Source organism: Myotis yumanensis, unplaced genomic scaffold, assembly GCF_028538775.1.
Source record: "Myotis yumanensis isolate MYYU_CA2020_CCGP unplaced genomic scaffold, mMyoYum1.0.hap1 SCAF_2, whole genome shotgun sequence".
In the NCBI taxonomy this organism is placed as follows: domain Eukaryota; kingdom Metazoa; phylum Chordata; class Mammalia; order Chiroptera; family Vespertilionidae; genus Myotis; species Myotis yumanensis.
In genome coordinates this window covers 41,360,472-41,376,457 of record NW_027223753.1, presented here as the reverse complement: position 1 = coordinate 41,376,457, position 15,986 = coordinate 41,360,472, and the positions used below count along the sequence as shown (strand labels likewise).

General features: G+C 49.7%; 1 protein-coding gene across 1 annotated transcript; it reads left to right on the top strand.

The window, feature by feature from the left end:
* The first annotated feature begins 14,091 nt into the window (after nucleotides 1-14,091).
* TACSTD2 (tumor associated calcium signal transducer 2) lies at nucleotides 14,092-15,986 on the top strand. The gene has a single exon (XM_070405220.1). The coding sequence runs from the start codon at nucleotides 14,261-14,263 to the stop codon at nucleotides 15,224-15,226; it is 966 nt and encodes a 321-aa protein (XP_070261321.1). The 5' UTR covers nucleotides 14,092-14,260; the 3' UTR covers nucleotides 15,227-15,986.

Here is a 15,986-nt window from a genome sequence, read left to right as displayed (position 1 = left end):
AAGGAGCTAGTTTCTACAGCACTGGGTCCTTCACCTGTCATGATTTCACTTCTAGTTTAATGTCCAGCTTCCTCGCTGGATTTTAAGGCCCAAGAGGGTAATGAACACACCATATTCATTGCTCCCAGCACAGTGCCTGCAGCAAAGCAGGTGCTCAAAAAATGTCTAAAGTCAGTGAATGAATTAATAGTGTGGTAAGTGCTTAAGGTACACACACAGAAGGATGAACCCTGAAGGAAATGCCTGCAGATTCTCCAGAGTTTAGGGTGGAAGTCGGAAGGAGGCAGGAGGCACAGGAGCCCTGGGAGGGCGATGCCCATGACTTGTGCCTCCAGGCCCAGCCTCCCAGGAGTGTAGGTGACTGGCTCCCTTTAGGCCTATGGCTCTGGAAGTTGAGTCCTTTGCTTCATTTTGATAACCCTAGTTTTCTTATTTGACACAAGTATCCAACCCTGCTGGTTTTTTCCCAAGAGAGGCAGTCTTTGGAAGTGATGCGTGGACTGCCTTGTCTCAGCCTTCTGGAATGTGACCTCATTCCTTCCCCAGGTCGGTCCCTTCATTAAACAGCCTGCCCCGTCCTGCTCCATCAGGCAGCCTGCCAGGCGTACACTTGGCATGGGAGTCCCAGTTCCGGGGCCATGGCAGCCTTTACAGTGTAAGCATGGAATTCAGAGACCCATAGACTCGGGTTTCAGTTCTGGATCCATCACTGACGCCTGTGTGGTCTTAGGTGAGGTACTTCGCTGTCTGAGCCTTGACTTCCTCATCTGAAAAGTGGAGCTAATAATAGTGTCCAATTCATTGCATGTTTGTGAGGATTAAAGTAGATAATCCGTGAGCCTGCACTACAGAGAGCTCAGGAAACTTCGAGTATTCTTTACCTACTCAAGGACTTCTCTTGCCCTTCGGCAGGTCACGAATTTCTCTGGAACGGAGCAGGGGTGGAGTGGGAGGGTGGGGGATTAGCATGGATTAGCACAGGACCAGGCGCTGTGCTGGCCTGTCTGAGAGAGTTATCTCCCCAAACCACATGACCTCCTCATGTTGTCCTGTGAAACATTAGCCCCATTTTCCAGTGGAAGGAATGCCGACTGAGAGTACACAACCAGGAATCCAGGCTCTGAAACACCCGCCGTATGAGTCTGGCAAGGACCTTCCCCCCTTGGGTTCCCGCCTGTTGTGGCAGGTCCTGTCTGACGGGCTTGCTGCGCGGAGGGTCTGAGAGAACACTATGTAAAATGCGGAGCCCAGTGATGCTTTGTCAATCTGAGTGTCTTCATTCCCTAGGGGGCCCCTGACTGAGAGCAGGGCTTGAAGGCAGTGGGAGATCATGGGGACATACCAGCGAGGAGCACCCCAAGGCATCAGGATTCTCTTACTCCCCAGAGAATGGGGCTGCTATAAACATCCTGAGTGGACTTCCCCATTGGGGTGGTGAGAAGACTCACAGGGCTGGCAGTCTTCACCCCTGACCTCTCTGGCCCCAGGGCATGGGAGGGGATGGGAGCACAGCAGTTCTAAAGGTCCGCACACCTGGGCTTAGCTCTGGCTCTGCCACCCACCACCATGGGACTTTGACAAGTCCTTCTATCGCTCTGAGCCTCAATTCCCCATCCAAAATGCAGACAATACCACATGTTCTGGTCACCTCCTGTATGACAAACCCTCCCAGAACGTAATGGCTTACAACTGTGGTTACCTCTCAGGGTTCTGTGCTGACTGGGGGCTCCTGCTTGGCGTGTTACCATCAGACAGTGGCTGGGGCTGGAGTCAGCTGAAGGCCCGACTAGGCTGGATGTCCAAAGTGGCTTTTCACTCACATGTCTGGCACCTGGGCTGTCTGTCACTAGTGCCCAAGGCCCTTCATGATGTGGCTCTCACGTACCTGTGCAGCCGTGGCTGGCCACGTTCTCCTGACACCCCTGCCATGTGATTTCGTCCCACCCTTTAGTCCACACCGCTCTTTCTCCCCTCTCCTTCCACTTCCTGCCCCGAATTCCCACCTTTCTGGTAGCCCTTATTCACATTTCAAAGTTCCCTTCAAACATCACCTTCTCCAGGAAGCCTGTCCCAACTCTTCCCTCCCACTGCAGCTCCCTCCACACCCCTCTGTGTGCTCCCATAAATCCTGTGCTCACTGCAGACTACCCTTCCTGCCATTCCCCATGCAGGCCAAGCACTCAGGGCCTTTGCACAAGCTGTGCTCTCTGCCCTAGATGCTCATTTTCTAAATATTCACTAAATGACTAGTTTCCTTCGTTCATCCAGGTGTCTGTTCAAATCTCCTCTCCTCAGAAAAGCCTGCTATGACCAGCCTATCTAAATTGAATTCCTCTGCACTGTCCCTCCCCTCCAGCTACTTCTCTCCTCCCAAAGCACTTGTCATCTGCCAGTGTCTGCACTGCTGTGCGGAGCCAGTCACAGAAACTTGCAAGAGCCAACAGTGGGCATCTCTCCCAAATCGGCGTTCAGTGATTCTATGTGGCGGTAGCCTGACATTAGCCGTGGGGAGCGTATTTACATCAATAAAATAATAAATTATGGTTCTCTTTTTCTCTCTCACTCTCTTCTCTAGAAAACCTGTTGATAAACATCTATACCTGCACACTACTGTGTACATGTATTTGTTTATTGTTCATCTACCCCTCCCCGCCCCCCAGATTATAATTTCCATAAAGGCAGACTTTAATAATGCTGTATTCCCAGAATCTAGCTCAGTGCCTGACACCAAGGGCATGTTCAGTAATGTTTGTTGAATGAATGAACAAATATGCAAACAACCAATGAATAACAATAATCACACAGAAGTGTAAGTTGAGGCTCTTGAAAGCAGAAAGTCAATCTTTTTGTCAACTTTCACACACAGCACAGAGCCTGGCCCATAGAAGCTCAGGAAATGTTGATAAACCAGTTTAATGCACTCGCAAAGGCTTGTATCCAGGTCAAATCCAGTTTCACCCTGATGAGCATAGAAAACAAAACAAAACTGGACTGGACAACTCCTCAGGTAGTTTCCATTACGTGCCAAAGACAGAAGCCTGCACCAGCACAGACAGGAGCCCGGTTTTCTAATCCCAGGGCATCGCTGCTTGCCTTCTTCCCTCCCCCGACCTGGCCCCTGGTTTTCTTATCAACACAGTGAAGCCATTGGGAACAGTCACTAACTGTGGTTGAGTTTGTGTCTGAAGCTGCCCCAGGCTGGGCTGCTCTAAAGTAGGGTAGGGGTGGGCAGAGGGTAGCTCACCTGGCAGAACCAGCCTATAGGCACAAGAGTCAGGGTGTTCCCAATGCCCTACGGCTGGAAGGCGGCTGAGAGCTCCGCAGCCAGAACACGGGGGCTGTGGAAAAGGCCTTCTCCTTCCCGTGCCCCCACCCTGCCTGGAAACCAAGGCCTCTGCTCCCCATCCTGGCTGCTCCCGTCTGTGGCTGCCCCTGATGCTGGCACCTGACTTGAAGCTTCCTGACAATAATTTGAGCTTTGGCTGCTTTGCCTGCTTGGGCTGGACAGGGATGGGAAGGCGGCTGCCACAGGGCGGAGCAGGGAGACTCCATACACCTTAGTAACTGGGCCTATTTGTAACAAACAGGGCGGCTGACTTGGTTAGCCAGCACCTTGTTTCCTGTTGATGTTTTGCTAGATGGAGGTGTTCCTGGCAGTTGAAGGAACCCTGGTCTGGCTAGCAGAAGCTAACATTTACTGAGTGCCTACTGATTACCAGGTACCGCTCTCAGCTAAGGGTTGGCACACTACAAACCTGTGGGCCAAACCCTGTGTTTGAGCTAAGAATTTTTTTTTACATTTTAAAATAATTCTATAAGTACCTCCATAATAGCCTTGAAGTTTGCTCCTTAACCCACAAGGTCTAAAATATTTGCTATTTAGCCTTTTACGAAAATAGTTTGCCAACCCCCTGTGCAAAGATTTTAACAAGGATGAACACTCCAGTCTCACAACAAACTTATGAAGTAGCTACTATTATCCCCACTTTACAGATGAGAAAATGGAGGCATGGAGAAGTTAAGTGGTTTATTAAAGGTCACGTAGCTGGTGAACGGTGAAGTCAGGATTTGAACCCAGGCAGGTGGCTTCTGAGCTCCTTCTGAAAACCAAACTGCCTGATGTCTTCACTAACTGGCTGTGTGACCTTGAAGAAGTCATTTACTGTCTCTGAACTCCGTCAGATATTCTGAATTGGGGGTGAGAGTGTCCTGGAAAAAATATGCTTCAGGGAATCTGTGACATCTCCACAGGAAACCGTACAGTTAGTGTTTGTGCACAGTTGCATTTATTTGGGGGGAGAATCCATCACTTTCCTCAGAAACGGACTCCATGACTCAAAGCATTAAAACTCCTGGCATCATTTTCTTGGAAAGTCATCATCTCGAGCTTTAACATTCTTTGATGTTATTGATTTCAGTTATTTTGTCCCTCAAATGTTCTCTGTTAGGTTGTCTTTTCTGCCTAAATGCTACTTCAGTTGTCTTTTTTTAAAAAATATATATTTTATTGATTTTTTTTACAGAGAGGAAGGGAGAGGGATAGAGAGTTAGAAACATCAATGAGAGCGATCAGCTGCCTCCTGTACAACCCCTACTGGGGATGTGCCTGCAACCATGGTACATGCCCTTGAATGGAATCGAACCTGGGACCCTTCAGTCCAAAGGCTGACGCTCTATCCACTGAGCCAAACCAGTCAGGGCTCAGTTGTCTTTTTTATGCAACTATTATCCATTGGGTTGTGTTGTTCACCCCCACTCTGGGCGACCCCCTCCCCAAGTTTTACAGACTCATCATTGAGAAAAAAAAAAGAGCCAATATTAAGAGCAAGTTAGGTTTTTCTACTGATGCATTCTGGAAATCCAGGTGAATAATCCAGGCTAGTGGAAAGAACAGGAACTCTTTATTGTAATTATTTACATTTTCTATGTTATTTATTCAACAAATATGTAGAGCCCCCAGTAGGTGGTCATTGCTACGTGGACGGTGAGGGGTTAGGTGCTATTAGCATCCCATGCCCTCAGCCTAGTCTAGGGCTGGCATGTGGCCAGCACTTAGAAAGGGTTTGAAACGAACTAGTGATGCCTGGCTGGCTGAATAGATGTGAATGGATGCATGAGAAGTCAGTAGTGTGGGTGGGGGGAGGGGGTGCAGGGTGCTGAGCAGTTTCCTTTTGTGGGTCCCTAGTGGCCATCTGCTTGACTGGGCCCCATGGTCTTGGAGAAGCTTTGAGAGTAGTCCTGATTGGCACATCAGTCATGGTTTGAGAGGTCATAGCTGAGCTTTAGCTGACAGAGCCAGGACTTCCCACATGAATCCAAAGAAATGAGTCCAATTTCTAGCATCCCACTTAGGCCAGAGGAACAATGGGGGCTTTCTGGCCCTTTGTCTTGGACCCCACATCTCAGAATTAGACAACAATGAAGTCTCTTCTATGGAGCCTGCGCACTCTCCCTAGACTCCTGAACTCCTCTCTCCCACTTCTTCTCGCCTCCACTTCTGTCCCCAGAGTCCAGTGACTCACAGCTGGCTGCCGAGAGGAGGAGTGGCGGCCAAGCCCCACAGCACATGGATGGGACATCTCAAGATGCACAGCTACAGGGGCGGGAAGGGCAGGAAGGCCAACCACGGCAGGGCAGCACCAGAGCTAGGGAAGCGGCTGCCCCAGGGAAGACTGGAAGTTTCTGTCCTGCTCTCCAGCCTTCACCAGCCACAAACCTGCACTCGGTGGACTTGCTTCCTCTGCAGTGTTGGTCATACCTTGTCTGCCTCCCTAAAAGGTGACTTCAACCCAGACGTCCCAGAGCAACACTGAAAGCTGTTGGATAAAGCTGAAGCCCTGTGGTTACCTGGACTCAACGGAGAGACCATTTTGATGCTCTGACTCAGCAGATGAGGAAGAAAAAGAAATGGGAAGTAGTTTGAACTTGGACACTAGTGACCTTGTACAAAGTGTGGTAGGTTACAACGTTTGGGTTCAGGACATTCCTATGATCTGTAGCAGCGTGGCCAGAACCAGCCCAAAGGAATGTGAATCCTAGCTCTTCCATGTGTCTTGGGCAAGTGCCCTTTGGCCTGAGTTTCCTTATTTATAAAGTGAGGATAACAGAACCGATGTCACTTAGATGCTGCAAGAATAAAGATAACACATGCTGAGCAGCTGGAGGGGCTCGCCATAAGTTGTGGATATTATAAATATTACCCAGAAACCATCTGTTCCTAGAAACAGATGGTGGTGGCAGGTAAGGGACAGTTTGGGTTACACCTACCTTCTGGGCAAAGAAGCAGAGAGGCGAGGGAGCAGGAACAAACCCTCCTTTCACAACTTCCGGGGGATCCTCTGCGGGCATCTCCCAGGACTGCCCAGTTACATAACATCATTTGTTGAACTGGTCCACGGGTGGCAGCAACACCACCACCAAGGAGGTGAGCTTGGCACGGGAGGGAGGATGGGGGAACCGGGATGCTTCACTTTGAGAAAGGCAAGGGAAGAGGCAGGAAGGAGAGAGGAGCAGAAATGCCAGGCAAGAGTTGGCTTCAAATAAATGCTGAAGAACCACTGAGTGGAAGGGGAGATCACTTACCCTATATCACCCCAAGAATGGACATTTGGACCAGTGTGTGAAAATCACAGAGGCACAGATGTTTCCTAAATATTATGATGACCTTTCTCATAAAGCTGCCTGGGAACAGTTGTCATGGGAAGGGCGGATGTTTCATTCCCGGGAATGCATAAGCACCTATTCCTGATTGGAGCAGGGATTCCTCTCTCTGGGTGGGAGGCTGGAATAAATGACCTCTAAGATCCTTTCCCATAATTCTAAGGAGCAGCACTTGGGCCAGGATTGCCCAGAAAGGCAGGCCGGTTTGCAGGGGCAGCAGCACATTAGAGACCTCTTACCACCAGCCTCACTCCAGAACAGCTGAAGGGCTTCAAACAGCAAACACCTCCACACCCTTCTGAGGGGCGTCACACATTACCTGGCCAGCCTTGGGAAAGGAAGCTCCATGACTCACAGACGTGGGGTGCGAGAACCGTGGCTGCCTCCTGGATGTTGTGACAAGATTTCCCAGTCTCTCCCACATTGCCAAATCTCTCTGGGGAACTGATGGGCCCTGGAGCCAGTGAGATTAACTACAAATTAACTACAAAGTTACTGGGTGTTTTATTGGCCCTTGGGAAAGAGGCCACCTACTCCTCCAGGAAGAGACCAGAGTGAGAGGGAGGCCATGTATGTGTGCACTTCCCGAAAAGGAAACCACCACAAGAAGGTTGTGAACGAGAGATTTTGAAATGAAACCATGATACACACTTATCGGGAGGCATTGCTGTCACTTTTCAAATCTTTTTTTTTTTTAATTAAATCTTTATTGTTCAGATTATTACAGTTGTTCCTCTTTTTCCCCCCCATAGCTCCCCTCCACCTGGTTCCCCTCCCACCCTCCGCCCTCACCCCGCCCCCCACTGTCCTCATTCACAGGTGCACGATTTTTGTCCAGTCTCTTCCCGCATCCCCCACATCCCTTTCCCCCCCAAGAATAGTCAGTCCACTCCCTTTCTATGCCCCTGATTCTATTATAATCACCAGTTTATTCTGTTCATCAGATTATTTATTCACCTGAGTTTTAGATTCACTTGTTGATAGATGTGTATTTGTTGTTCACAAATCTTGATGAACTACCAAAACCAAGCAGGGCCATAGTCACGGCCAACCTGTGCTGAAAAGCTGAGTCGGGCCCCACCCCAATGAGCAAGCACAGAGAAACTATTGTCTTTCCAGAGAAGTGAAAAGATCAGAGGTTCCATTCCTGAGGCAGTCCGGACTCCAGCCACATCCAGTTTACCGCCCCAACGTCTTCAACCTACTTTGGCTTACTCAAGACTCTTCAGCAACAGGCTAATCCTGTCAAAGAACTGTAAATGTTTGTCATCAGACCTGGGTTCTAATCCCCCCTCTTCTGATCCCCAGCTGTGTGATCTAAGACTCAGCTGCCTCATGGGTGAAGACGGATTATTCTGCAGAGCTGCTGGGAGGATTATACAGAATTTATTTATTAAGTGCCTGGCACAATGTTGGCGATCAACAAATGGCAGTTCATATTAATAATAGAAACTATGGCAAAGGAAAAAAGACAAATAGAAGCAAAAACAGAAACTTTACCCCAAATACTTCCTCCAAAACTTAATTGGAAAGATTGACTTGATTTAAAAATTTTTATCATATATTTTTTTAAAACAGATGGATCTGACCTCTCTCTCTCTCTCTCTCTCTCTCTTTCTCTCTTTTATTGATTTCAGAGAGGAAGGGAGAAGGAGAGAAAGATAAAAACATTAATGATGAAAGACAATCATTGATCTGTTGCCTCCTGCACTCCCCCCACTGGGGATTGAGCCTGCAACCCGGGCATGTGCCCTTGACTGGAATAGAACCCAGGACCCTTCAGTCCGCAGGCCGACGGTCCATCCACTGAGCTAAACTGGCCACAGCTATCATACATATTTTAATAATGTCAAATAAGAAAATATAGAGAGCGTACCCAATCCCTGGCTCTTTTGAATTCTAATAATACTTGAGTCACTTTTTTTAAAGAAATAAAACATAGAACATAGAGTTGTGTACCCCTTATCTATTTCATTCTCTGCACCTCCCTCCCGCCGCCCCACCCCCCTCCAGCCCCGGTCTCCAGCCCTGGGCTGACTTCCCATGGTCCATTTCTTGGCACCTCCTTCCCCCATCTTGAGCTCACAAGCACCACAGCCCACTTCTCTGCATTTCCTGCATTCCTGCTGCAGGCCACCTGCTTGCTCCCACCTCTCTGTGAGGAGGAGGGAAACCCTGACTGCCCACTATCTCAATGGCACTGCCCACTGTCTCAGCTGCTGCTCCATACAGAGACTGAAGCTGACCACCATCAGGCCGGACAAAAGAGTGATGGCTCTTCCTACAAGGCCCAGGCAGCTTCCCACACCTTCCCTCACTGGCTCTCTCTACAATGTCTCTGAGATATGACCATTGTCCCTGCTCTTCAAGGAAGGAAACCAAGCAGAGGACGTGCCCATGGCCTGGCAGCACAGACTGCAGCCTGTTTCCTCATTGTAGGAAAGCAGACAGTGGGAAGCACTTCCACCCTAATGCTGGGAGGAACTGGTGGCTAATAGCATAGATCCTACAGTTTTCAGGAGTGGCCTCACTCTTGTGCCCTACACAGTTAGCTATTGTTTGCTCTTCGTGAAGCCAAAACTTTCCAAAATTATTTGTGCAATAAAGGGAAAGAAAAAAAAAAAGAAAGAAAACCTGAGGGACATGAGATGAGGCTCTAACCTCTTCACCCCTTCAATCTTCTTCCACTTTTGTTCATTGAGATGCTCATCTGCAGTCAGGAGACCTAGATTCTAGGCCTGGCCTCACCACTTATGAGCATGTGACCATGAGCAGGCCCTTCCCTTCTCCTCCCAAGGCCTCTGTTTCCACATCTGTAAAATAGAAATAATAATATCTTCCCTACCTACTCCTCAGGGGTGTCGCAGGGATTTCAGCAGAGAATGGGAGTAGATATGTGAAGGCACTTTCTGCATGTAGATAGTCTCCATATTCCTGCATCTTGGGGGCCGGGATGATGAAGGCTCATGGGCAGCTCTTTGGACCTGACTTTCAGCAATCCCCACAGTCACCTGCTTTGTGCAGAAACCCTTAATGATCTCAAAGTATCCTCATATTCCTGAGATGGCTGATAATAATCGCTCAAATTAATTCTACTTAGTATTTGTCAAACACCGTGTCAAGTATTTTCTATTCTCTATCTTGAATCATTAAAGTAATTATAGATGGTTAAGTATTATTTTTTTACTAATTGAACACAGTTTTATTTTTGTTTTTGTAAATCACACCCTTAAGTATAAAACTGATGTGTTGATATTGGTCTTATACCAAAGGAAATCAGATCATCAACACCAGTTCAGAAAGCAGAGCACAAGAGTAGATGAAGTATAAAGTTCATGTGGGGAAAGCATGCTCTTAATAACAAGATGGGAAGTCATCCTTTTACAGATGTTAGGGCAATGTAGGCATTATTGCCCCCATTTTATTTTATTTATTTTATTATTTTTAACACATTTTTTTATTGATTTCAGAGAGGAAGGGAGAGGGAGAGAGATAGAAACATCAATGATGAGAGAAAATCATCGATCAGTTGCCTCCTGCATGCCCCTCCACTGGGGATTGAGCCCGCAACCCAGACATGTGCCCTTGACTGGAATTGAACCCAGGACCCTTCAGTCCGCAGGCTGATGCTCCATTCACTGAGCCAAACAGGCTAGGGCGTTGCCCCCATTTTATAATTCAGCAAACTGAGGCTCAGAAAGCTCAAACCCACACAGTCAATGAATGAATGATGTAAAACCAGAAATTGAAGCAAAAATCTCATTAGATCCAAAGTCCATTTTTCCACCACATTATACTGCTCGATCCAGAATCCCTGTCTGCTCTTAGCCTCATCAAACCACACCCTTCCTCCCTATAGCCACAAGGCTGATAAACGTGTGGGTCAGGCATAAAAGCAAAAATAACACTAGAGTATTATTACCCAGTCTCCCTTGCAATGAGGTGTTTGGAGGGGAGGTTAGGGTGGGGATAGAGGTTTGTGGGTGAGGTAAGAGATGAGAATCGGACAAGGGGAGAAGAATTGAACAGGTCAATGAGAACACTCCTAGGAAAAGTACATTAATACTGTAACATTCTGAGCACAACTCCCTGTTAATTAACCCAATAACATTACTGAGTGCCTAATATATGCTGGTGCTGGGGCTACCATGCCCAGATGTGGTTACTACCCTTGATAGACCCCTGACAAGTCCAAGTTTATGGAATGCTTTCATCAAATATTTAAAAAATGAAATAATAAAAATAAAGCTAACAGGGATATTTTGCACATCTAGGCAGGACCCGGATGAAGGGAGAAGGAGAATCCGAGCTGGGGCTGTGCATACTTAATAAACTCATCCTGATGTTTGTGTGCCTGTAGGGGAAAGCCTGGCAGAACCACAGAATTTAGGAAAGTGGTGGGGTAGGGTAGTCACCTTTGGTTCACTCCATCTTCCATAGAGGATGGGATCCTTTATCGGCTTCCTCCCAACCCTGAACACGAATGGAAAAAGGCAGAGGTCTGGAGGACTCAGAGCACTAGCCTGAGTAAGGCCCAGCCATTTGGGGCTGTCCTCGCTAAGAAGTCAGAGACAACATTGTGTATAGTCCTCAGTCCTGAGAACCCTTCCCATCAGCTTTCCTCTTGTGAGCCTGGGACCCAGTGGAATATCAAGCAGGTAGCTTTACCAGTTATAGTAGATTGTGGCTATCTAGTCAGTAGCTGCAAGTGAGAAAATAGCATAGATTTTTAAAAATTTTTTTTACTGATTTCAGAGAGAAAGGGAGAGAGTTATAGAAATACCAGAGGCCCAGTGCATGAAATTCATGCACTCGGGGTGGGGGAGGGGGTCCCCTCAGCCCAGCCTGCGCCCTCTCACAGGCCAGGAGCCCTCAGGAGGCAGAAGAGGCTCCCACCACCACCACCACTGTGCTCACTAGCTGTGAGCCCGGCTTCTGGCTGAGCACCACTCCCCCTGTGGGAGCACACTGACCACCAGGGGGCAGCTCCTGCATTGAGTATCTGCCCCCTGGTGGTCAGTGCATGTCATAGGGAGCGGTTGAGCGGCCTTAGCATATCATTAGCATATTATGCTTTGATTGGTTGAACGGACAACCAGACAACCAGACACTTAGCATATTAGGCTTTTATTATATAGGATTAGTGATGAGAGAGAATCATTGATTGCCTGCCTCCTGCATGCCCATCACTGGGGATGGAGCCCACAACCCAGGCACATGCCCTGGCTGGAATCAAACTATGATCTCCTGGTTCCTGGGTTAAGGATCAAACACTGAGCCACACCAGTGAGGCAGCACAGATGTTTTAAAAAATAAAAATGAAGTCTAACGTTTTTACAGTTTATAAACCTTTGGTATCTACTATCTCATGTATTCAGATTTGATTCTCAGAATGACCTATGACATAGACACATGCTATTATTTCAATTTTAGATGGGAAGACAGACGTGCAGATAAGTTAGTGCTGCCATTCCGGTACGTGGCAGGAATTAGAAGAGCACAGAGAAGGGGCACTTCCCTGACTGCAATAGGGAGGACACACCAGGGCAGGCTTTCTGGAGGTGACCCAAGGGCTGAATAGAATAACACATTTATGTACTAAATAGATAGTGAAGGGAACACTCAGGTAGGTGACTTTCCAAAGGCTCGAAAACATGAGGAAGACTGGAGAGACTGGCAGGAGAAAGATGAAGATGGTGATGATGGTGATGGTGGTGCCCATGACGGCAGCTCTTATCTATGCTTACTAACAGCAGAAACTGCTAGAACAGATACTGTTCTAAGCGGGCACCTACGTTAATGTTCACACCTCCCTTGTCAGGTAGATACTTTTGTTATCCCCATTTAAAGGATGAGGCAACTAAGGCACAGAGAAGCTAAGTAGCTTGGCCAAGGTCACATATGATTTCGTGTGCTAACTCCAGCAGTATGAAGTTTAGGTGCTGAGAGCGCCTTCCACTCTGTGCCTGCAGGGGCGATGGGGACAGATTTGAGATTTAGAAAGCCTTCTCGGAGGTAGGAAAGGGGAAAAGGAACTGGAACACCTGATCAGGCTAAGAACCTGAACAGAGACAGTGGACATAGAGCGCAGAGAAGTATTCCCACAGCACCTGATACTTGTTGGTAAGAAATTGCCCCCCTTCACCACGTCCCTGCTCTCTCTACTGGCAAAGGGAGAATACTTCTGCCTACCCCCCAGGAATTGCTTGAAAATTAATGGGGCAGAGGCCTGGGTGGCTTTTCTGTGTTAAACAACACCCTTGTGCTACTGCCGGTGTTCTTTAAATTCTAAGCATATAAACAAACTGGCTGCGACAGAGGAGCTGGAAATAATTATAACCTGTTAATTATTGTTAATCATACCAAAGCTTTGCAACCCTGAACTTTCCTAATGATTCGAGAGAGAGAGAGAGAGAGAGAGAGAGAGAGAGAGAGAGAGAGATGCCTCCATCCCATTAAAGGAGCCACACAGTGGCAGACAAGCCATTTCCCACAGGCCTCATTCTTTCATTATGTGCAGCGGTTCAGCTACTTACATGGGACACAGAAAAAGAAAAGCCATGATTTGCTCTTTTAGAATCAAATTGTACAAAGAACTCCTTGTAGTCTTGCTGGTTCTTTTAAAGAATTTGTTCCTTTTTGTCTTCCTATACTGAGTACATGCATAAATATTGTGTTTGTGTGTGGGGAGGGGAAAACAGAACTTCTTATACATTGGACATCAGGACACCTGGGTTTTTCCCAGGATCCAGTAACAGAACTGCTCTTTAAAACCTTTCTTCAGATCAGCTCCATTCGGTTGGTTTCCATAAACATCTAAGGTCTCCTAACACCAGGCAGAGAAACAAGGACCCCTCCCAGGAATCTGAGGAAATTGATGGCTCCAAGCCTTAATGCATCGCCTATAAAATGGGTCTGACAGATGGTCCATACCTGTGGGACTGAGGTGAGGATGAGATAATGTTTGGGAACTGTAAACTGTAAATGGCTGCTGTTGTGAGGACTGGGGAATGAAGCGAGGTAGTGAAAAAACTTAAAGTACGGATAGCAGTTGGGAAAGGGAGAGAGAAAAGGTGGTGGTGGTGGAATGAAAGCGGGACAGCCCTGCTTTTCAATGAAATTCCTGAGAGTGCCAGCCCCAGAGAGCGGCCTAGTCGCCGAGGTTCTGGGCTAGAAGCTGGCCCAGGGCGGGCCCCGCCCTAGGTGAGGCGGATCGGGTCGGAGGCGGGTCCCGGCAGCCTGCAGGTGAGTATCGGTTTTCCTCTGTGGGGCTTTCGGTCCCGAGGAGGCGGGGGCAGCCTCCGCCCCCCCCCACCCCCCCTCCCGATCCTATCGCGGGCGGCCCTGGGCGGGCTGTAGCTTCTGTAGGACCCGGACAGGGAGAGGGGGAGGGGGTTAGAGATGTGTCACCCAAATACCAGAGGGTGAGCTGGCGGCGGAACCAGCCCAGCTGGTCCGGTGGAGTATAAGAGCGGGAGGGAGGGAGCGGCCAGGGCCAGACGCCTGGAGACCGTGGCAGACCTCGGAGCCGGAGTCCCGCACAGCCCCAGCGCCCGTCCAACCATCCGCCCGCGTCCCGTCCGCGCACCTCGGCGCCACCATGACTCGGGGCCCAGGCCTCGCGCTGCCGCTGCCTCTGCTTCTGCTGCTGCTCCTGGCGGCGGCGACCGGCCGGGCTGCCGCCCAGGACAACTGTACCTGCCCCACCAATAAGATGACCACGTGCAGCCGGGATGGCCCCGGCGGCCGCTGCCAGTGCCGTGCGATCGGCTCCGGCTTCGAAGTGGACTGCTCCAAGCTGACCTCCAAGTGCCTGCTGCTCAAGGCGCGCATGGGGGCCTCCAAGAGCGGCCGCAAGCTGGTGCGCCCCAGCGAGCACGCGCTGGTGGACAACGACGGCCTGTACGACCCCGACTGCGACCACGAGGGCCGCTTCAAGGCCCGCCAGTGCAACCAGACGGCGGTGTGCTGGTGCGTGAACTCGGTGGGCGTGCGCCGCACCGACAAGGGCGACCTGAGCCTGCGCTGCGACGAGCTGGTGCGCACCCACCACATCCTCATCGACCTGCGCCACCGGCCGGCCGCCCGCGCCTTCAACCACTCGGACCTGGACGCCGAGCTGCGGCGGCTCTTCCGCGAGCGCTACCGCCTGCAGCCCCGGTTCGTGGCGGCCGTGCACTACGAGCAGCCCACCATCCAGATCGAGCTGCGGCAGAACGCGTCGCAGAAGGGTCCCGGCGACGTGGACATCGCGGACGCCGCCTACTACTTCGAGAGGGACGTCAAGGGCGAGTCCCTGTTCACCGGGCGCAGCGGCCTGGACGTGAGCGTGCGCGGCGAGCCCCTGCTGGTGGAGCGGACGCTCATCTACTACCTGGACGAGAAGCCGCCCCAGTTCTCCATGAAGCGCCTCACCGGCGGCCTCATCGCCGTCATTGTGGTGGTCGTGCTGGCCCTGGTCGCCGGCGTGGCCGTCCTGGTCATCACCAACCGGCGGAAGTCCGGGAAGTACCGCAAGGTGGAGCTCAAGGAACTGGGGGAGTTGAGACAGGCACCCAGCTTGTAGGTACGGGCGGGGCGGGGCGGGGGCGGGGTGGGGTACGGGATTCTAGCGGGGTTCCCAGACCAAAGTGGGTCATTCTTCTTGACTCTTGGCCCAAAGGAGACATTTCTCTTCCCAAATTCCTGTCCCTCCGTCCTCCACCAAGCTTGACAGATCCTGGTCTGGGCGTCGCTTCTCTTTGAGACTTCTGTCTTGAAGGAAGCATTTCTGCAATTCCTTCCCTCTCGGTCCAGCCAGACTCAAAGAGTGAAGGAAAGGCTGGCCTAGGGCTCTGTGTGAGGACGCAGGGTCTGTGCAAACCACCCAGGAACTTGACCAGTGACGCCATCCATGTTGAAGGCTTAAATGCGTTTAGATGGGAAACAGCGCTTTTACTCTCTGGGGTTGAAGTTATGTGATCAGCGCACGGCCTTCCTGACGAGGGGTTCGGTTCACTGATTGGGCCGGGGTAGTATCTGCGTTTACCCCGTTTGCTTTCCCGGCCGCACGTGCTGGTCCCCGGGAAAGAAGTCTGTGTCAGCGGCCTGAATACACTTGAGATGTCTAAGGGCGGACTCGGCCCGAAACGCAGCGTCTAGCCTTCAGCTTGTCCTTGTTACAGATGATATTAGTAATGTTTCTTTTGTAAAATGTTTGTACATATGTTGTCTTTGATAATGCTACTGTGATTTTTTAAAAAAAATACACGAATTTAATAAAACATTAAGGCACAAAAGATGGAGTTGGTAAAAACTTGCTCTAGATTTATGTCAGTTTACTCTAA